This window comes from Rutidosis leptorrhynchoides, chromosome 4, assembly GCF_046630445.1.
Source record: "Rutidosis leptorrhynchoides isolate AG116_Rl617_1_P2 chromosome 4, CSIRO_AGI_Rlap_v1, whole genome shotgun sequence".
Taxonomy (NCBI): domain Eukaryota; kingdom Viridiplantae; phylum Streptophyta; class Magnoliopsida; order Asterales; family Asteraceae; genus Rutidosis; species Rutidosis leptorrhynchoides.
In genome coordinates this window covers 3,086,257-3,109,919 of record NC_092336.1, presented here as the reverse complement: position 1 = coordinate 3,109,919, position 23,663 = coordinate 3,086,257, and the positions used below count along the sequence as shown (strand labels likewise).

Genomic DNA, 23,663 nt, shown 5'->3' with positions numbered 1-23,663 from the left:
CTTCCCTGTAGCTTGGTAACTACTATTTACATGTGGTATTGTAAACGCGAATCCTGTTGATAGATCTATCGGGCCTGACAACCCCAACCGGACTGGACGACCAGTATTCAACGGTTGCACAGTACTTCGTTTCGGTGACTACACTTGGTATAGTGTAGTGAGATTTCATAATAAAGGGAATATCCGACGTTGATTAAATGTTAAGTATGGTTATCAAGTGCTCAACCACTTAGAATATTTTTATTAAAACGTTTATGTATATGAAATCTTGTGGTCTATATTTATAACGCTGCTAGCATTAAACCTATATCTCACCAACTTTATGTTGACGTTTAAAGCATGTTTATTCTCAGGTTCCTAGAAGTCTTTCGCTGTTTGCATATATGTTAGAGAAACCATGTGCATGGAGTCATACATGTTTTATTCGAGGAAGCATTGCATTCACAAAATCATCACCGTGTATTTATTTTGACTGCATTGTCAACGGAAGTATTCTTGTAAACTGTTATTTACGGTGATTGTCTATATGTAGAAATCATCAGATGTCGAAAACATTGAATTTTAAATATTCATTTATGGTATATCTTTTCAAAAGAATGCAATGTTTATAAAACGTATCATATAGAGGTCAAATGCCTCGCGATGTACTCATATGTTATTGTATTCGTCCCTATGGATTGGGTCGGGTCGTTTCAACTAAGAAACACCATCTTGCTGATTTAGTATATTGATTTACACCTAGCGACAAGTGTTTGCCCGTCTTTTACCAAAAAGGGGTAAGTTGCGTTCAAACGGTTAGTCTATATAGGAATGTAAGAACGACTCTTGTAGATACTTTCAGATAGGTTAATTGATATGTGTAGTTGTCTAGGTGAACGATCAATTCCCTAGAATCTGTCATGCATATTTTCACTACTCAATTCCATATAACTAATAGGTGTTAGTAATTTGCCTTATCTAGTGACGTTTATAGGGATCTTATTACCACACTTAATTGATTACTTGGGTTGGGTGAATTGAACATTTAACCAGACCAAGGGAATGAACTAAGCTAAACCATTAGTTGACATAGGAGTGGATCATGATCAACACACCATTGACTTGATCATTCTTCAAGTCTTTAGACTAGTTGAATTAGTTGATTACAAATAGGAGGTCTTAGATGACAAGAACATCACTTGCGTCGTGTAATCCCGTTTGAGTGTTTATTCAAGACTACTCTTGGTAAACCGATCAATTAGTTCTCGTGCATAACCAATCGATCCGATCTTAATCCTAAATAAACATTCACATCGAGGGTAAAAAGTCTAGATGAGCATATTTCATCTCTTTGATATCAAAACTATCTTAATTGCTTTCCTTGCACTTATAAACTTAAAAGACCAAAAATATTGTTTTTACTTTTACTCTTCTCTGATTTGGCTAATCGTTAAATAAGCCACAAAACATAAATCTTGTACCTTTAAATTTCATTTACTTAGTTAATCATAATATAGTTTATAATTCTAGTTTGACTAATACAACTGTCCTTGGAACGATACACGGAACTAAACCAGTTACTATACTACTACACGATCGGGTACACTGCCCGTTAGTGTGTAGCCATCTTTAATCGGTATTTTTCCATATTATTTTATACGACAATTCATATACCACTTTACGACACATCAAGTTTTTGGCGCCGCTGCCGGGGACAATTTTGTGTCAAAATAGAATTATTAACTGATTTGTGATTAAGTAGTTTCTTAATTATTTTCAATTTTTAATAGTCTTTGATTTTTAAACTTATAGAATCGGTATGTTTAATAGTTTTTGTTAGTTGTGTGATTGACAGTTTATAGGTCGCATATGCCACATACCCGAAGTTCAGAATCTCCATTACTTACACCGTTTACAGAACCTGATAGAAAGCTTGGTAGGATTCCAAAAGAAGTACTTGAAATTTTTGAATCTTCATCAAAGCAAGAAACCTTTGATTTAGAATCAAGTACGACCAAGCCTCGATATTCTGACTTTGGTAAACCCGTTCAACCCCCAAATTTTGAAATGGAAGGAGAAAGACCGTTGGTACCACGACAATCAATGGCAGCAAAGATGAAAGCAACCCGGACCGGACAAGGTAGTGCTATTACTCCGCCTACTGGTGAGGTAACTTTTGAAATAAAAGGACCTATTCTTCAAATGATTAATAACAGGTGTCAATTTGGTGGTGGTCCGAATGAAGATGCAAACGAACATATTCGTCTCTTTCAAGAGATATGTCTTCTTTTTAAACTTAAACCAGAAACTGACCAGGCCATATTTTTAAGACTTTTCCCTTGGACACTCCAAGGGGAAGCACGAAGTTGGTTAGATTCATTGGCCGAGGCTACGATAGAAACGTGGGATGGTATGTTGGAAAAATTTCTTAAGAAATATTTTCCAGCATCCAAGTCCGCGAGACTCCAACACGAAATTACCCAATTCTGTCAAAAGCCGATGGAAACCCTGTACGAAGCATGGAATCGATTTTCTAAAATGCTAAGAGGTTGTCCAAACCATGGTTTGGATACCTTTCAAAAGGTCCAAATCTTTTACAAAGGTTGTGATGTAGCAACCCGAATTTCAATTGACCAAGCGGCCGGTGGTTCTCTTATGGACAAAACCGAGCAAGAGGCTTATGAAATAATCGAGAAGCTAGCCAATTATTCTCATGAGTGGCATCAAGAACGCCCAATTACTCGTAATGCTCAAGTCCAAAGCGCCGGCGCCTATGATGACCTTAGTTCCCTAAGTGTTAAAATAGACGGTGTTGCTCGAACCATGGATAAAATCACCAAGGAAATTCATAGTATGAAAGTAGGTTGTGAATACTGTGGTGGTCTTCATTTAGGAAAAGATTGTGATGCCGGTTTAACAATGGCTCAAAAAGAAGAAGTGGCTTTCATAAGCCAAAGAAATAACAATCAATTTCAAGGAAGAGCCCAATTTAACCGGAACTTTAACAACCCCTACAACCCTCAAGGTCAAAATTCCAATTACCAACAAGGGTCAAGTAGTGGGTTCCAACAACAAACTCCGGGTTTTTATCAAAAACCCCAACAGGAAGAAAAAAAGTCAAATTTAGAGAGTATGTTGGAAAAGTTGATTGCATCACAAACTCAGCTTGTCACAAATATAAACCAAACCAACGAGAAAAATGAACACCAGTTTCGAAATCAAAAAGCCTCAATTCAGAATTTGGAGAAACAAATGAGTGGTTTAGATAATTTACTTAGTGAGAGAAAACCAGGTAGTTTACCGGGCGATACAAATAAGAACCCTCGAAATGAGCACGCCAATGTTATCACCACACGGAGTGGTTTAGCATACGATGCTCCAAAAATGCCCGAAAATTCTGATTTTAGTGTTCCGTTGAACCGAAATAATGAACCGGTTAAGGAGCTGAAAAAAGTGGTTGAAAAGGAAGAACGGGAAAAACCCGTAGTGAAACCATATCAACCACCGCTCCCATACCCAAGAAAACAACAACAAGAAAGGCTAGAGGCTGAAAGGTCAAAATTCCTAGATATGTTTAAACAAATTAACATAAATATGCCTTTCATTGATGTAATCTCAGGTATGCCCAAGTATGCTAAGTTCTTAAAAGACTTACTTACTAATCGGAAGAAAATGGAGGAACTTTCATCCGTCACCATGAATGCTAATTGTTCAGCAATTTTGATGAACAAAATACCAAAGAAATTAGCAGATCCTGGAAGTTTTACCATACCATGTCTCCTGGGAGATTTGGAATGCATTAAAGCATTAGCGGATTTAGGGGCTAGCATAAATTTAATGCCTTATTCATTATATGTTAAGCTAAACCCCGGGGTACTAAAACCAACCCGAATGGCAATTCAACTAGCGGACCGCTCTGTTAAATTCCCTCATGGAATTTTAGAGAATATGTTGGTAAAAGTAGGTACCCTAGTATTTCCAGCTGACTTTGTAATTTTAGACATGGAGGAGGACACACGTGTGCCTCTTATATTAGGTCGACCTTTCCTCAATACCGCTAGAGCTATGATAAATGTTCATGGGCAGAAATTGACCCTTAGTATTGAGGATATGAAGGTTACCTTTTCCGTTGACCATGCCCTACAATACCCCGAGTCTACTGATGATCAATGTTATTATTTGCAAACTATAGACACATATTCGGAGTTGTTGCAGGAATTTCCAGAATTGCAAGGTACGGGAGAATGCATTTTTGTGGAAGGTGATGAAGAGAATATGGTGGAAGAAGTGGAGATGTTGACCACCTTGATGGCTAACGGTTATGAGCCAAATGATGAAGAATACAGAAAGTTGGAATTAGGAAATGAGTACCGATGTAAAACATCGATTGAAGAACCTCCCGTTTTAGAACTCAAGCCACTTCCAAAACACTTGGAATATGCTTACCTACAAGAAGGTTCTACTCTCCCGGTTATCATTTCATCCGAACTCTCTGTAAGTGAGAAGTCTAAACTTGTTTCCATGTTAAAAGCCCATAAAACGGCTCTAGCATGGAAAATTCTTGACATCAAGGGTATAAGTCCCTCTTATTGTACACATAAGATATTAATGGAAGATAACTATAAGCCATGTGTACAAAGACAAAGGCGACTCAACCCTAATATGCAAGAAGTTGTTAAAAAGGAGATTGTCAAACTCCTAGATGCAGGTCTCATTTATCCAATTTCGGATAGCCCTTGGGTGAGTCCGGTCCAATGCGTGCCCAAAAAGGGTGGCATGACCGTTGTCACAAATGAAGACGACCAATTAATTTCTACCAGGACTATCACGCGTTGGAGGGTATGTATTGATTACAGAAAATTAAATGATGCTACCCGAAAAGACCATTTTCCTCTTCCTTACATTGATCAAATGTTGGAAAGGTTGGCAGGAAAGAACTTTTATTGTTTTCTTGACGGTTTCTCGGGATATTTCCAAATCCCTATAGCACCCGAGGACCAAGAGAAAATGACCTTTACATGCCCTTATGGTACTTTCTCCTATCGACGTATGCCCTTTGGCTTATGCAATGCTCCTGCTACCTTTCAAAGGTGTATGGTAGCTATTTTTCATGATATGATTGAAGACTTTATGGAAGTATTCATGGATGACTTTTCAGTCTTCGGTGATTCTTTTGACTCATGTCTTCATAATCTTGAGCGTATGTTGATTAGGTGTGAAGAATCAAATCTTGTGCTAAACTGGGAAAAATGCCATTTTATGGTAAAAGAAGGCATTGTATTGGGTCATAAAATTTCTTGTGCAGGTCTGGAGGTGGATAGAGCTAAAGTGGAAGTCATAGCCAAATTACCACCACCGTCAAATGTAAAAGGCGTAAGAAGTTTTCTGGGGCACGCCGGTTTTTACCGGCGGTTCATTAAAGATTTTTCCAAAATTGCAACCCCCATGAACAAACTTCTTGAGAAAGACGCTCCATTTATCTTTACGGACGAGTGTCTTACCGCCTTTAACCTACTTAAAGCAAAGCTCACACAATCACCCATTCTCATATCGCCGAATTGGTCAATACCATTCGAACTTATGTGTGACGCTAGTGACTTTGCTATTGGTGCCGTCTTGGGGCAAAGAATTGAAAAACATTTCAAGCCCATTTATTATGCTAGCAAGACATTGCAAGGAGCCCAACTTAATTACACTACCACCGAGAAGGAACTCCTAGCAATCGTCTTTTCGTTTGATAAATTCCGATCCTATTTGGTACTAGCAAAGACGGTTGTCTATACAGACCACTCAGCATTGAAGTACTTGCTTGCTAAGCAAGATGCTAAACCCCAGTTAATACGTTGGGTCTTGCTTTTGCAAGAATTCGACATCGATATTAAAGACAAAAAGGGGGCCGAAAACCTAGCTGCCGATCACCTTTCTCGACTTGAGAACCCAAATCTTGGGGTTCTCCATGAGACTGTTATCCAAGATAACTTTCCAGATGAAAATCTCATGAAGATTGAGAAAATTGATGATCCATGGTTTGTAGACATAGCCAACTATCTTGCGGGTGGATTCCTAGAAACCGGTATGTCACATCAGAAACGAAAAAAAAATTTCAGTGACATAAAATACTATTTTTGGGAAAACCCGTATCTCTTCAAACGGTGTCCCGATGGGATAATCCGTCGATGTGTCTCTGGGGAAGAATGCAATCAGATTCTTCTACAATGTCATCTTGGTCCCACTGATGGACATTTCGGACCCCAAGTTACGGGGAGAAAAGTATATGAGGCCGGTTTTTATTGGCCTACCATCTTCAAGGATGCCCACCAAGTATGTAAATCATGCGATTCTTGCCAAAGGGCAGGAAAAATTAGTCAGAAAGACGAAATGCCTCAAAACATAATCCAAGTTTGTGAGGTTTTCGAAATTTGGGGCATTGATTTCATGGGACCATTCCCAAAATCTAATTCCAACCAATACATACTCGTTGCAGTTGACTACGTGTCAAAATGGGCAGAGGCAAAGGCTCTCCCCACAAACAATGCACGAGTTGTTATAATTTTTCTTAAAGAGCTTTTTGCCCAATTTGGTACCCCGAAATCATTAATTAGTGACCGTGGTACCCATTTTTGCAACACCCAATTGGAAAAGGTGTTGAAACGATATGGGGTAACCCATAAAATTTCTACATCTTATCACCCACAAACAAGTGGGCAAGTTGAAAACACGAATCGGGCATTGAAAAGGATCCTTGAGAAAACAGTTGGATCAAATCCTAAGGTGTGGTCAACAAAGCTTGACGATGCTTTGTGGGCGTTTAGAACCGCCTACAAAACTCCTATTGGAACCACACCTTACCGCCTAGTCTATGGGAAGGCATGTCATCTCCCTTTGGAGATAGAGTACAAATCACATTGGGCTCTTAAGACATGTAATCTCGATCTTACGGAAGCGGAAAACCTTCGTCTAAACCAACTTAATGAGTTGGATGAGTTGAGACAAAATGCCTATGAAAACTCACTCATTTACAAGGAAAAGACCAAAGTTTGGCATGATAACCGTCTCAAGAATCCAAAAGATTTTAAAGAGGGTGATCGTGTTTTGTTATTTAACTCACGATTTAATATTTTCCCTGGAAAACTCAAGTCCCGATGGATGGGACCATTTGTGGTTAATAAGGTTTTTCCATATGGAACGGTGGAATTAAGGAACGCAAAAGGTGACACGTTTACGGTAAACGGGCACAGGGTCAAACTATATGTTGATGGACCCATGAACATTGAAGATGAGGTCAATCTCGTCTTCGACCCCAAAGCTACCTAAGTTTGGGGGAAGAGTCGAGTGAAGCGACTCAATTTTTAAACCTTCACGAATGTTAGAATTAGGATTGCGTGATTTTGAGTGATTCTGTGTGATTTTTTTTTTACTTCTGTGATTACCTTAAAGTTACCAACTAAAGCTAAACGGATCAAAAGCGAAAAACAGTGAAGAACACATGGTGCGCGCCGCGCACCCTTGTTTGTGCACCCCGCGCACACCACTGAATTCATTAAATCGAGAAAAATTTTGATCAGCAAGCTTCCTGAGTTAGTCTCTGGTACACTCCGCGCAAAACCAAAAAGAAAAACACCGTACAAGCTTGTGCGCTCCGCGCACCCCTCCGTTCAGCTACTTTTTGGTTCAATTATTATGGGGCCCACTTTTAATTCTCAACCACAAAAACCCCAACCCCGATTTCTGCCATTTTTCATCCCCAAATTCTGCATCTATCTCTTACAAACTCAAAAACCTACCAAACCCTAACCAATTTTCATCCAATCTTCACCAAATCTCTTCCATTTTCAAGCAAATTCAAGATGAGGAGAGTATGTTCATGTTCTTCTACTTTTTATTCTTTTTAATACATCGATTTTAATCTCTTAATTTCGAATTTGTTGAAGAATTTAAGTGGGTTTTCTTTAAATTCATGATTTTTGTGAACATTAACATGATCTAATTATTATGTACACCTTGTATGCCTTAAAATTGAGATTCCATTGTATTTTTATGATATTCTTATGAATCTAGGGTTTACATGCCAATAGAATTGCTAGCTTGATAATGTGTTAAGGATAGTTTATAATTGATAATTGTGGGTTGATTGAAGATGATTTTGGATATTTTATGAGTCTTGTTATCTTGAATAAAAGTCTCAAAGTTGGAATGCTAACATGAATTGAATGAAAAATTGATAATGTAAGCATGAAAAGCTTTAGTGTTCCACTTAATTATGCTTGTTGTGATATGATTAATAGATTTTTGGGTAACAATAACATGATGAGTTAAATTGTGCTTAAGGATTATGTTCAAATTTGGTTTCTATAATGCTATACTAGTCATGATAATCTTTGCTCTTAAAATGATTTATTTGCATGAAGGATTAACATAACTATTGCTATATGTATCTTTGAACATGTATTTTGATTTAACCTAACACTAACAAGGTATTATTTCTATATGCCATTTTGTTTTGGTGTTGTTTCTTATGTGTAGACAAGGTCATCTAGTCAAGCGGCCCAACAAGGACAAGGTTTAAACCAAGGAAGACAACAAGCACCCGTACCGGATCAAAATGATCCTGCTGTTTGGTTAGCTTATGTCCGGGATCATGAGGACTACGCGGAAGAATATGAATGGGTGGTAAGAAAAAAATGTGAGGCCACTTGGTATTTTGACCCGGAACCATTGGTTCAAGCAAGAGAGTACAATAGAGTACACGAATGTTAGAGGTGAAACACAAATTGTCATCCTGACAAGAAATCACAATTCGGGCATGGGAACGGGTTATGCGGATAAATGAAACCATTTACCCCGAGTTGTGCAAGGAATTCATCGCAACTCTGAACTTTCAATGCATTTTAAATCCGAGAGGGCAGGATTTTATGAGGTTTAGATTGGGAGGTTTGGCTGGATCAATGAGCCAAATCGATTTAGCTCGTGCTTTGGACATATATAACGAGCTAGATGATGATCAATTGGACGCATATCTCCGACAGACAGAGTATTATGATTCCAGCTACAATCCCAGAATTTTTTGGAGCGACATAAGTAATTACCAATTCGCTGCTAGTCGAAGCACATTCACGAAAATACATCATCAAGAGGCGAAGTTAATTCAGAGGTTGGTTTCTTGCACATTCAATGCAAGAAGGGAAGGAAACAACAAGGTAACGAGGCTAGACGTTTTTCTGATGGACAAAATATACAATAAAAGTCCAGTTGATATTCCAACCATCGTGGCAAAATATCTAAACGAAACAGGGACAAGAAATATAAACCCTATGTAGGTGGTCACTATATCACTCGAATAGCGAGCTCGTTTGGAATTAACTTTGACCGGCTAGTAGCAAATTTGGACATGATGGAACCTTTGGGAAGTATATACTATATCAATGCCCAATTTTTGCAGCTCGACCAACAAAATCGGCTCATTCCCTTTGTTCCTAGGATGGCACCACCTCAAAACCCACCCCGTGCCCACGATCATGAAGTAGGTGGTAGCGGTGTCGGACGAGAAAATGTCCAGGAGGAGGTTCACATGGAGGAACCTGAAAGTGAAGAAGAATTACCTCAGTTTCAAAGGAGAAGGCGTAGGCAGACGCAAAGGACATGGGAAGAAGAGTTGGAGGAAGTGATTTCCGGTTTTCATGATTTTCGGGTTGGTTATCAACACAGAGATGACCAATATGAAGAACAAAGGCGACAATTTAATGAATTTCAGGAAGAAAAACGGGAGCATAATAGGGCTTCAAGGTATGATAAAAGGTGGGGGAATTACATGGGCGATTGGCTTCGCCATAATGTTAGTTTGTATATGCAACACCCACAGGATTATTATGCCACTTCCTACCAAAACCCGACCTATTATAACACACCGAACAGAATTCCGAGTCCTCCCTTATACGATGAGCAAGCGGCTATGCAGGATGCACAGACGCGCTTTGAGGACCAATACCCGCGCGGGAGACCTCGAAATGATGGTTCGGGAACCTACTCCGGATGGCCTTTTGGTAATTTCTCTAGTGATGATTAGAGGGCAAATGTACCTTATTTGATGATTGGTAACAATTTGGTGATTTTTCAGAAACTTTGGTTTGTAATAATTTGAATATTTGTATTGTAGACTAATGTTTGTGGTGGTTGTGTTAAAAACACCATTTTTATCTATTTAATTTTTGTGTGCTTGTTTATTTCTTATTGTTAAGGTTTAGTGATGTTGGCATTAAGTTCAGCGACGTACAAACATTTTGGAATTTGTGATAGAGATCAAGGAATGAACGATGTTCTTATGCTGGCATTAAGTTCAGCGCCATCGCTCACCTAAGTTTCACGATCTCAGGCTTATTATCAAGGTTTTTCGAACTCTTTTCACACAAATGCCCTCGTGAATTTTTTTAATTTTTTTTTTTATTTTAAGTAACGAGGGCCTTACTTAATCTTAAGTGTGGGGGAGGTAATTCTCTCGGGTACATCTTGGCTTACTTTCGAATTCTTAATGGAATGGTGAAATTTTTTTTTGAAATTTTATCTTCATAAATTCAAATTTTGTTTAAAATTTGTAGATTTTAAAACTAGGTGTATAAACCGAAATTATTATCACGAAACAAATTTAGAAACAACCAAATGATTGAATTTATTTCGGTTAAAAGTCATAAAACTAGTAATCATATAAAAGGGATAATCAACATGTTTTATCACATTCTTAATGGAAATAATTATTAAAGCCTTAACGAAAAAGCCAAGTGTGGGGGATTTTACCAATCTTTTCGAATTACTATCACAAATTTTGCAAAATTAAAATGATTAAAGTACGTTTGGCTTGAAAAAGGAATAAAAGTCACTAAACGAAAGGATGCATCTAGTTCATCCTTGAAGGAAGTAAAGTCTTCCGAATTTCGCCTTACTTGATATAGCAAACTTCCTAAACTATGTCATTTCATACTAATATCATTTCACGATATAAGGTACAGTGGGAAGGGAAAGTCTTGAACTTTCAAACCCGAAAATAAACTTGGTAGGGTAAATCCAAGTCGCTATCCAGTGCAAGACCGATTACGGTGTATAAGCTGGAGCAGGATCTGTCCCGCGCGATAGCTTAGTCTTCGCAGTTTTAACCCTTGATCTTAATTGTACAAAATTATCATGAAAGACCGATATTTATATCGCGTCAGGGGGCGCCCGGTTAAGAGTTCCATGATACTACAATCATGGGGGCGAATAGCTTGCTAATCGCCGACTGAGACTTCGGTTTTTAGTTACCCTCAACCGGAATTTGAGGTTAAAACCAGAAAACGTGTCTAGTTAAAAAACTAGCAATGACATTTTCAAAATCTTAAAACGTTTTCTCAAAGATCCAATTTTCCCTAAGGATCCAAATTTTTAAAGAACTTTCATCGAAGTTCACCTCTCCCAAGCAATCCAAATGTGTGCGTGTGTTTCATAAATTGTGTGTGTACCCTCACGAGTGTGTATTCCAATTGTGTAAATATGTGTTTATATAGCGTGAGTTGTGTTACAAAATAATGTGTGTGTTTTGTGTACTTCGTGTGAATCGTGTGATAATTGTGTACCATATAGCGTGAGTCTTTGTGTGTGTTTTGCGTGATTCGTGTGATTTGTGTATAATGTACTTCAAACAATGTTTTTGATTCATATATATTTGTGTTTTGTATACGCATGATTAGAACAAGACTTGCTTGAGGACAAGCAAGAGTTAAGTGTGGGGGATTTAAATATTACTCAAAATAGACATATCATTAGTCACAATATCAAGTCCTATCGTCGGTTATTTCATACGAATTTGTAATATTTCCATTATTATTCCGTTGTATTGTAATTAAGCATAGAATCATTGAATACTTGAAGAAATGTTGAAGATAATGAATGAAACAACTCAAAGATCAAAACCAGAACAAGAAACGAAGAAACAGAAAAATGAAAGCTACAGTGCGCACCGCGCACTATCCGCGCACACCACCGCGCACTCAAGACTTTGATCAGAACATTTGATTAAAATGGAAACCAGAGAGCGCCCCGCGCAAGTTCAACAGAGCGCGCCGCGCACAACAGAGAGCGCCACGCACTTCGCCGCGCACAAGTACCTGAAACATCCAAATTGAAGTGCGATCATGAACTGGAAAGTAAAAGTGTGGTAGGTGAGTAGTACGCTCCGCGCACCCCTTATGTGCGCGCCGCGCACAGTGCTTTCCAGCTACTTTTCAGCCTTTTTAAACCTCTTTCCAGCTTCATTCCAAGTGTGCCAGTTTTCTTTCTGTTCAGAGACGAAAACATATCATTCAAAACAGTTCTTGAGCTTATCAAAGTGCATCAAAAACACTAAAATCATTGAAGATTCAAGGATCATTCAAGGGCTTCATCCAAGATTACTCTAAAAAGGTCAATCTTGTATTTACAATGAATTCTATCTTTGTTACTGTTATGTTTAAGTTTTCTAGCATGATTGTTGGCTAGTTCCTTTTATGTTCATCTAGATAAATAACCGAGATGTTGAATGTTTACTTTTGATTGATAGTTACCATGCATGATAGTTTGATGTTTGAATACAAGAACCATTCTTGTTAAGTTTAATCATTTCGATTCAACTAGTTAGTATACTTGTTCAACTAAGAAACACCATCTTGCTGATTTAGTATATTGATTTACACCTAGTGACAAGTGTTTGCCCGTCTTTTACCAAAAAAGGGTAAGTTGCGTTCAAACGGTTAGTCTATATAGGAATGTAAGAACGACTCTTGTAGATACTTTCAGATAGCTTAATTGATATGTGTAGTTGTCTAGGTGAACGATCAATTCCCTAGAATCTGTCATGCATATTTTCACTACTCAATTCCATATAACTAATAGGTGTTAGTAATTTGCCTTATCTAGTGACGTTTATAGGGATCTTATTACTACACTTAATTGATTACTTGGGTTGGGTGAATTGAACATTTAACCAGACCAAGGGAATGAACTAAGCTAAACCATTAGTTGACATAGGAGTGGATCATGATCAACACACCATTGACTTGATCATTCTTCAAGTCTTTAGACTAGTTAAATTAGTTGATTACAAATAGGAGGTCTTAGATGACAAGAACATCACTTGCGTCGTGTAATCCCATTTGAGTGTTTATTCAAGACTACTCTTGGTAAACCGATCAATTAGTTCTCGTGCATAACCAATCGATCCGATCTTAATCCTAAATAAACATTCACATCGAGGGTAAAAAGTCTAGATGAGCATATTTCATCTCTTTGATATCAAAACTATCTTAATTGCTTTCCTTGCACTTATAAACTTAAAAGACTAAAAATATTGTTTTTACTTTTACTCTTCTCTGATTTGGCTAATCATTAAATAAGCTACAAAACATAAATCTTGTACCTTTAAATTTCATTTACTTAGTTAATCATAATATAGTTTATAATTCTAGTTTGACTAATACAACTGTCCTTGGAACGATACACGGAACTAAACCAGTTACTATACTACTACACGATCGGGTACACTGCCCGTTATTGTGTAGCAATCTTTAATCGGTATTTTTCCATATTATTTTATACGACAATTCATATACCACTTTACGACACATCAACAATTATTACACAACAATAACACTAGACACAAACCGACAACATAACAAACATAAACGATTGACGAGATTCCATAAACAAAACATAATAAGCTAATCATCACTCAAATTGCAAGTTGCGTCATATTAGGTTGAGCATGAATCTTCTTCATTCCCCTTCCCTTTCCCCTTCGCCTTCGGCTTTGCCTTTGTTTTTGACTTTGACTTTGACCTCTGTGTTTGATCTGATAGATTTTATTGTGAGGTGCAAACTGATCGACATTGTCCATATTCTAAGCAACGACTGCATTTTCTTGTAGATTTTTTTTTCTTTTCTCCTTTGGACGGTATACGTTTAGTACCCTTTGGTTGACCAGATTGCCTTTTTTAAGCACCGGAGGTTGGATATTTGGTAAACTTCCTGGATCCTCCCATTCACAAATATGATCTAGCGGGTGAATTTCATCCTCATATGCGGACTTGTAAGTTTCAGTGGTGAAATATCCCTGAACGTGACAAGTCACGTCTCGTTGGTTGAAATACCTTGCTACTACCATCACGTGTCCACATGGCAGACCGGACAACTGCCACTGTGTGCATGTGCACATTTGTTCTGCTAGATTCACTTTCCCTCCCTTTCTACTATCAAACACCTCTAATATTATTTTAGAGATCAGTTTAACCGTCCAATTCAAAGACTTATGATTTTGTTTACCCAATTTATGTTCCGCGTATGGTGTTAGAGGTGTTGTTAAACCAGCAGTCGTGTTACTATGTTCCAAGATGCATTGTTGAACTGGAGCTCTAAAGAACTCAAGTAGCATTGTAACTGGTAGTTTCCTCACATGAACTGACAATGCGTTCATGGACTCAGCATTGTTACTAGTTAAGTAAGCTTAGTGAACACGATCTGCATGATGTCGCGACCATCTATTAAGGCCTACTTCAATGAGTTTTTGTGCCGAATCTGGAAGACGTCTGCAGAGAATATTATAGTGGTATTGAAAACCCAATTTTCTATACGCCTTGCACATCTTCCAGTAGTGTCATTCGTAACTTTTAACCCTTTTAAATTCGCTTTTGAGGGTCATTAGCAAGTGACGACAACAGAGTGCATGAAATACTTCCAGAAAAACAATTGATATGTCTGCGACTATTGTGGGTGACCTATCGGATACAATGGTAAAATTCTCAATACAACAGCCGAAAGACTGTATCATGTCTCTAAGATTCCCAAGAAACCATGTCCAATGATTTGTTGTCTCTCCTGCCCTAATATCGTAGGCTAATGGAAAAATTCCATTATTAGCATCCGTAGGCACTGCAATTAGGTTAGTCCTCAAGTAACCACCCTTTAAATGAGCTCCATCGATTATGATTACCGAACGTACATACCTAACAAATGAACATATCTACATAAAAAAGTATTGCATATTAGACAAGAAAGATAAATTTAATTAATAAGTAGAGAAAGACATTGCTTAACATACCGCTGCACCAATGGACATGTAACTCATAAAAAATTTGCGTTTGTTGTCAGTTCGAATGTTGGTTACGCTCACTGGGTTACACAATTTAAGATTATGTATATACAAAGGTAGTATTTGAAATGATTCTTCCATACTACCCCTCAACAACTCAATTGCATAACATTTGGCTTTTCACGCTTGGTGGTACGATAGGCTTATCTTAAACCTAGCTAACATATCATTCATGATATCAGTTGGTTGATAGACACGACCTTCATGTTTCATCCTATCTTTTAACATGTTTCCAAGTACCTTCGTGTTGGCATGCTTATTATTTGGTAGAATTTGTGTACTCGAGCACGTGTGTACATCATTCATCTTTCGTACCTGAAAGTTGTTGTTGTCTTTTATAATAGCAGCACTCATGTGCCACGCATAATTTTGTGATATACAAATAGCTGTATACCTTGTCTTATCCGAGTACTTTGGTTTGGTTTGGAACCCTTCAGTAACACACTTTATTCGTAGTTGCATAAGAAATTCTTCCTTGTTTTCAATGTTTGACCAACTCTAATTGTGTCTGAGAGTTCATATATTGTCATATCTCTAGGTTTGATTTATGGTTCAGTGTTAGAAAGTAGCGGCGGCATATTCCAAAATACATCAACGCGTTCAGGATTACACAAAATTGGTTTGTCGTAAGTTCTGCTTCATCCTCTTTATCAGTATCATCATCATCATCATCTTCATCTTTCTCCACTATAAAATTTTTAAAAGGGTGTTTTGTTTCTTTTGGGGGATTGAAATCTTCCATATCGTCGTGATCGGACTCACTTTGATCAAAATTAGGCATGTCAATGATGTAAGGATCTTTTCTGGTACAGTGGTTTTCTTGGTGGTAATTATCGGTTAACTTTTCTTGTTGGTTGAACTGATCGGTGAATTATTGTTGTTGGTTGAACTGATTGGTGAATTATTGTTGTTAGTTGAACTGATTGGTGAATTGTTGTTGGTTGAACTGATTAGTGAATTGTTGTTGTTGGTTGAACTGATTGGGGAATTGTTATTGGTTGAACTGATTGGGGAATTGTTGTTGTTGGTTGAACTGGTTGGTGGGATTAGTAAGGTTTTGACCAAAAACATGCATTGAGTTTATAATATATTCAAGATATATTTGAACGGATTAATTTGAAATAGCGTAGGTCAAAAAATCACTAAAATCATCTTCATCATCAATTATATCCAACACGCAGTTATCCACTATGTATTTCATGCAAAAGTGTGAATGTTGTTTGATATTTATTTTTTTTTAAAGATTTTTAAAACAAACTCTTACGATTCATGGGTTTGTTTGGTGAGATTGGAAGTTTCATGGGTACACGAGGATAGTTCAGTGGCATATAAATGATATTATTGTTTACATATTCAAATTTACCTCAGGAACAAATGTAAACCTTAAACTATCCGTTAATATAAATTATAAGTAGATAGACAAAGATTATGACTTACCAGAAGGAAACCTTGAAGTTTTGAAAATCATCACCATTTATTTGCTTATTGGTAGTAGTATGTGTGGTGTGAATTGTAATGAAAATCAACCACTATATATACTACAAAAAGAATCCAGTATTCTATCCTAAGAAATTTGTAAAGTTGGATTTTTTATCCGTATGGAATAAAGATAAGAAATCTTATCTAAATGTGGGGCCGACAGTTGCGGAAATCCTTATGGTGTTTGACTACAACCTATTAAAGTTGTGGTAGACCAGTTTAGTGGTCGACTACATCTTTAACCAACATTCAAAGTTACAAAATCTAGTTGTTGTTCAACGTTCTAAGTTACAAAATACAGTTGTTGTTCAACTACCATAATGTAGCAAAATAATCCATATCAAAAGAAGTTTACAGTTACAATCATACGAAATAACGCAACTACAAAATAGTACGTGGCTGTACGTCGAATCATGCTCTTAAAACTTTCTTTCCCATCCTAAGTCTATAAACCCATACAACCTTGGCCGAATCAGCTTCAAATGTATACATTAGCCCACATGCTAACCACTCCAAGTGTGTGCAAACTCAAACACCACAATCACCATATAAACCACTCTGCCAAGGTACGTCCTTGCTAAAAGTGAATGTAACTGGCATTTTTACCTATGGCGGAGGAGTATAGCCAATAGCCCTCACGAACTCAAGCAAACACTTACCCAACTCTCTAACCTAAAAAGCTTGGAATTCAATAAGCCCATGATCAATTAAACTATCATACACAACAACTGTGAAGTCGCTCAAATCAAGAATAAAAAGGACCAAGTGTTTGGCGGTAGACAACAAGTGTGAAAATAGGACCTAGCAATTACACATAAAAAACAATTTAATATATATGAATCTTATTACATTTAAAATGTAGGGAAAATATTAGATTTGAGATATATAGATACCTTCTGACACTGTGACCAAGGTGTAAACGGGACTTTTGTACCGGTAGCATAACATGTAACATCCTCGTTGGTGTAACTGGGGTTGGTTGATCTTTTGATGCAAAAAGACCTAATCCACATCAAAAAATCGACTGGCATGATCGCACGCCTCTGGTGTAACGACCCTACTTTTTCCGTTATCTTTTACCGTTTATTATTTAACGACCGTTAATTGTTATTCGTGCCACATCATTTCTATGACCTATATTATTATTTTAGTAATAATATATTAATTATTATGTGTTAAATGAATATTTGTATTCATAATTAAATTTGTATGTTTATACGAATCGTGGATATCTATCCGGCGAATCTTTTCGGTTTTCAAACCAACGGTCAAGCTTTTGGAATTTTTAAATCCTAATTATTTTAAATATGATATTTTAATATTATATGATTATATATAGTGTTTATATATATTTTTCATCGCGTATTTGTTATCTCTCCGAATTTTTAATCGCGTAGTCGTGTTTTCGCGTTTAGGGTTTCGATCGAACGTTCGGGCCACAAGCTAATTAAAATTTTATCAAGTTGGACTAGTGGGGCTCACCCCCATTCAAAATCTTGGCCGAACTCCCTATGGGGAGGGGTGATGTTGCAAATTTTTGAAACTTGGTAATTCTTAACCTAAATCACTACACATTTCATTTTAATCAAAAAAAAAAAAATATCTTTTTCTTCCTCTCTTTTTCTCTCCTTGGCCGTCACCTATACACACCATCATCATCATTATATTTTTTTTCCAAGCTTGAAGATTTAGGGCTTTCATCATAAATGCGTTCCTCTCGTTCTTCTCTACACGTTGATATCTCTTGATTCTCGATTAGGGTATAAACCCTAACCCTAGATTTTTAATTTTTCATATATTTTACTGATTTTGTATGTTATATTGATAGTATGATGATTATATGTTATTGTATTGTTGATAGTATGCGTAGAATTGCTCGTTAATTCATGTTTTCGGTTTGATTGTTTTGGGACAGCAGCTTGTTTGATCATTTCTGTAAACATAACTGATATAAAAGTGAAATTAAAGTGTGTATATGAGTTCCTCTTATCAATACATTAATTTTAGACTCCGGATTCATGTTATTTCGATTCCCGGAGCTATAAATATGATTAAAATGGTGTTTTATTGAAATTAAAATGTAAAAATGAATTGATTCAGGTATGGTCAAACTTTGTGACCACTTTTAGAGTCCTTAGAGTGTACTAGTGTGTTAGGGTTGATGATTAAATGAACTTTTATGTTTGGGTCATCGAAATCCGAGCCACGGATCACCCTGTATGACTAAAACATGTTTTTGAACGCATTAAAGCTACAAGTTGATTTATGGCTGTAAGTCACGACTTGTTTGCTGTTATTAGGGTGTTCTTGAGCATACTAATGTGTCGGGTGGGTTGGTTAGGTGAAGATATATATATAAGACTCGCCGAAAACTGATTCCCAGGGCTCAAGTTTTGACCCGATGAACTTTTAATTAAAACTTATGGTTATTAATTATGACTTGTGATATAAATAATGAATTTCATTATTAATAAATTAATTATGATATAAAAAGTAATTATTTAATTTAAGACTTATGATATATATATTTAATACATCATTTAAATTAATTATGATTTAATTAAACATTTAAGTAAACTTATGATTAATAATACTTTTATTATTAATGAAAAATACTTATGGTAAGTATTAAACTTATATTATGAGATTATTATAATAAGACTTATAATAAGGATTAATTAATCATTTAATTATTATAAGGCTTAGTTATTATTTAATTATAATTTAATTATTAAATACTTATGATTTAATAATTATAATTAGAAACTTATGATATGATTATTAATTCATTATTAATTAATAATACTTATGATATGATTTAAAATTTATTATTAATTAACAATACTTATATTATGACTAAGCTTATGATCCCAGGGCCCACAGGAGGGCCTTATTGAATACAGATAGGTGCAGGTTCGATTCTCGGCCTGCAACTTCCTGTTGGGTATTGTGGGGGAGGTGCTTTACACGGCTTACTTAGCCCTAGCGGGGTGGGCGGTATGGGTGACATAGTCACACGGAGTCAGGGTTTCTCCGCCAGAATAAACCTTTTGAATTTTAATAATTCATTTAATTTAATTAAAACTTATGTTATGACATAATTATACATATATGACTTTAATTAACGTTATAACTTATATTATTAATATAACTTATACTTTTAAAATTAATGTTGACTATGTTTAACCAAGGTTGACTTTTGAGTTGACTTTCGGTTGACTTTGACTTCCAGTTGACTTTTGTTGACTTTATAATTAAAAAAACTTTCCTAACTTATAAACTTTCCAAAAATAGCAACTTTCTAAATATGGAAAATTTCTAAATTTGGAAACTTTTCAAAAATAGAAACTTTTCTAAAATAGAAACTTTCCTAAAATAGAAACTTTCCAAAAATGGAAACCTGCTAAAAATAGAAACTTTCTAAAAAAAGAAAGTGTGTGTCCGTACGCTGTTCTGATCAAACCGATGCATGTTGAGTGTTGTTCTATGTCTACTTGCAACATGTACCATAGCTATCATACTAAGACTTGACCTAAGTTAGTTATTTATATCAACCTACTTTGTTTATAGGTCGGCGTTGTGATCATTCCTGATCACTTTACTTCATTTGCTGTTCGCATTTTTGTGTGGTTACTTTATTTGCTTTAAGGTGAGTTATAGTCCCGTTTTTACATACTTTTCAAAGTATATTTTTGGGATGTGATTACATGCATTTTGTTTTACGTTTAGACACAAGTGGCAATCAAAGGTAAATTATTCATTGTGAGTTGAACAAAAATATTTTCTAGTCTGGTAACTGTAATTACTGGTTTCTACTAGTGAACACAAATCCTACGGATAGATCTATCGGGTTTGACAACCCATTTCGAGCTAGTCTCGCTAGCAATTTATAATCGAAATGTTTAGTACTTCATATTTAGTTGAAGATACACTTGTTCGGTGTATATTATTTATTGTGTTTGGCAAGGGTAAATAAATGGTTAAGTGGTTACCAGGTGGCTCACGGAAAATGGAATAATATTTTTATATGTTTTCTAGCATATAATTTTGTGGTTCAAAAAGGGAGTTTTTATGTTGTCAAACATAAATTTTTATGGTTTAAATTAAATATTGTTTGCAATATTAAACCAATAATTCACTCAACATTTTTGTTGACAGTTACTCACATGTTTTATTCTCAGGTTCATGATTGATTGCTTCCGCTGTGCTTAGAGAGTCTGCATATTTATGATGGCAGCTTTTGTTAAACATTAACTTGCATTCTATTTTGATACATTTAATAGTGGATGTTATTGACTTGTTTTGGTCAACTTTTGGTTAAGTAATAATGTATGGTTTTTCTAAACTTACACGTTTTGGTAGGTTTCCTTTATAAGAAATCATTTTTAAATAAAGAATGCAAGGTTATTTATCAAATTCATATAGAGAGTGATCAAGCTGTGGGACCAAGATAATGATGGTCGTCAAATGTACTTTGACGGGTCGTTTCAGTTGGTATCAGAGCCAGGTTGTAGGGAATTAGGCTGCATTGATGTCGTTACCCGAGTCGATAGGGTGCATTAGTGACTCTAGTCTATAGCCTGACCTATAATATATTACTATATGTGATTATTGGTACCGTATTGGTATGTATATTGTTATCATACATACATCTCTATTATGTTCTGAATCTCGGAGGAACTCCGATACCGATTTAAACGTATTCTTTGACTCATGCAAACTTATCCTTATAAGAACACCTCGGGTAGTGAAACCGAGGGATGTCATTCTTGACTTCTGAAATTCTCGACATTTCTATGTCATCTATTATGGTTATGTATATAACGTTTGAGTTATATTACGCGAGATGTCATTCTTGACTTCTAAATGCTCGGCATTTCAATGTCAGCTATTATGTTTAGGTATATAACATTCTTGTTATATTACGTGCCTTTGTGCCGTTGTGCCTATGTGCTTTGGTTTTTGAACCGAAAAACGTCATTCTTGACTTTTAGAGATTTTTGGTACTTCGAAGACATTTCTATGTTATCGTTACTCCTATTTGTTACTTATGATGTTTTGTCTCTTGTGCTATCCTTAGCACATTGTTTAAGAAATTATTTTAGAGAAATTGTGTGGAAATTCGAGGTTGATCGTGTGTCCTGACCTCATGTAGTGCTATTGGAATGGAACTATGAATTAGTGAAATATAATGGCGTCAGGCCAAAGTGATTATATTACGTTAATTCATAAAGAAGTCCCAATATTGTGACATGAGGAATAGAAAGCGAGTCAAAGAAAATTTTTACACCACTCATTCAGAAATTTCGATGTATTACATGGGTAGGGAAAATATTCATTATCTTATTTGTTGATATACGAGAAGCTCGTTTTAACCAGACTACCTATCTCGTGCTCTATCCTCCATAACTCGCTTGTTAGCAACAGCTTCGCTCGTGTAAAGACCCGTCCTTATCCACCTGGACGAAGTCATCAACGTTTGGTCCCATTGCGATGATCGACTCCATGTAATGTTCTTAAATTGAGCAAATGCACAGCGGAAGACTTAATTCGTACCTGAGAATAAACATGCTTTAAAGTGTCAACCAAAAGGTTGGTGAGTTCATAGGTTTATCATAACATTCATTTCAATATATTAATAGACCACAAGATTTCATAATCATAAACATAATACACTCGCAAGTATATATAAAGCATTCTAAGTGGTTGAGCACTTGGTAACCATACTTAACTATTAATCAACGTCGCATATTCCCTTTATTATGAAATCTCACTACACTGTACCAAGTGTAGTCACGAAACGAAGTACTGTGCAACCGTTGAATACTGGTCGTCCAGTCCGGTTGGGGTTGTCAGGCCCGATAGATCTATCAACAGGATTCGCGTTTACAATACCCATGTAGATAGTAGTTACCAAGCTACAGGGAAGTATGCCAGTGGTACAACTCAATGTAGAATGTATTTTAAGTACTTGTGTCTATTTCGTAAACATTTATAAAAGCAGCGCATGTATTCTCAGCCCAAAAATATATATTGCCAAAGCAATTAAAAAGGGAGCACATGAAACTCACCTATTGTATTTTGTAGTAAAAATACATATGACGACAATGAACAAGTGTAGGGTTGGCTTCGGATTCACGAACCTATATCAATTGTATATTTATTAATATACATAATTGTAATCGAACAATATTTATATATTTTATTATTAATAATATACTTGTTATATTATATGTTATATAAATATAGATAAATTTTATATATTTATATATTTTATATACTAATCTTTATCATCCATTATAATATATTAATAATAATAATTTTATATTAAAATTTATATATGAATAGAATATGTATTTATATATACATGATGTCTTTTTGTATATATGTATCTTATTTAATATCAGTTTAATAAATAAAAATATAGTGAAATGTATTATTAATATTATGGTAATGTATTTTTTTGTATAAAAATATCTATCGGTAATAATACTGATAATAATCATGATATTGATAGTAATAGTAGTAATTATAATAAGGATGATAATCTTAATAAATATAGTAACTTTAATCAAAATGTTAATTTTTAAATAAAAAAGATAGTTTCAATAAAAATGATAACTTTTATAGTTTTCGTTAAAATGATACTTTTAGTAATAATACTTTTAATAGCAATAATAATAATAATAATAATAATAATAATAATAATAATAATAATAATAATAATAATAATAATAATAATAATAATAATAATAAAGTAAAACTACCTCATGTAAATAGGCTTTAAAAAAGATAAGAATGCCAGATACAGGGCTCGAACCCGTGACCTAGTGTTAACCACACACACGCCTAACCAACCCACTGTTAATTTCTTCTTTGAATTATCTCTTACACTTAATTTATTTAAACTGAATTTCAGTCCAACCATTTTGTGACACAGCCCAACGAAGTTTCAAGAACTCGGCCCAACATCTTAAATCATTTACGGCCCATCAGCAAGTGGCCATATCTCGGCCCAATACCTCCTATGCCAACAGCCCAGCTGTTTAGAAAATGAAAA

The 23,663-nt window shown here is 35.7% G+C and overlaps 1 protein-coding gene across 1 annotated transcript; it reads right to left on the bottom strand.

Moving 5' to 3' along the window:
• Positions 1-13,876: 13,876 nt before the first annotated feature.
• Positions 13,877-14,449, bottom strand: LOC139839397 (uncharacterized). Its single transcript, XM_071829459.1, has one exon. The coding sequence runs from the start codon at positions 14,447-14,449 to the stop codon at positions 13,877-13,879; it is 573 nt and encodes a 190-aa protein (XP_071685560.1).
• Positions 14,450-23,663: the final 9,214 nt, after the last annotated feature.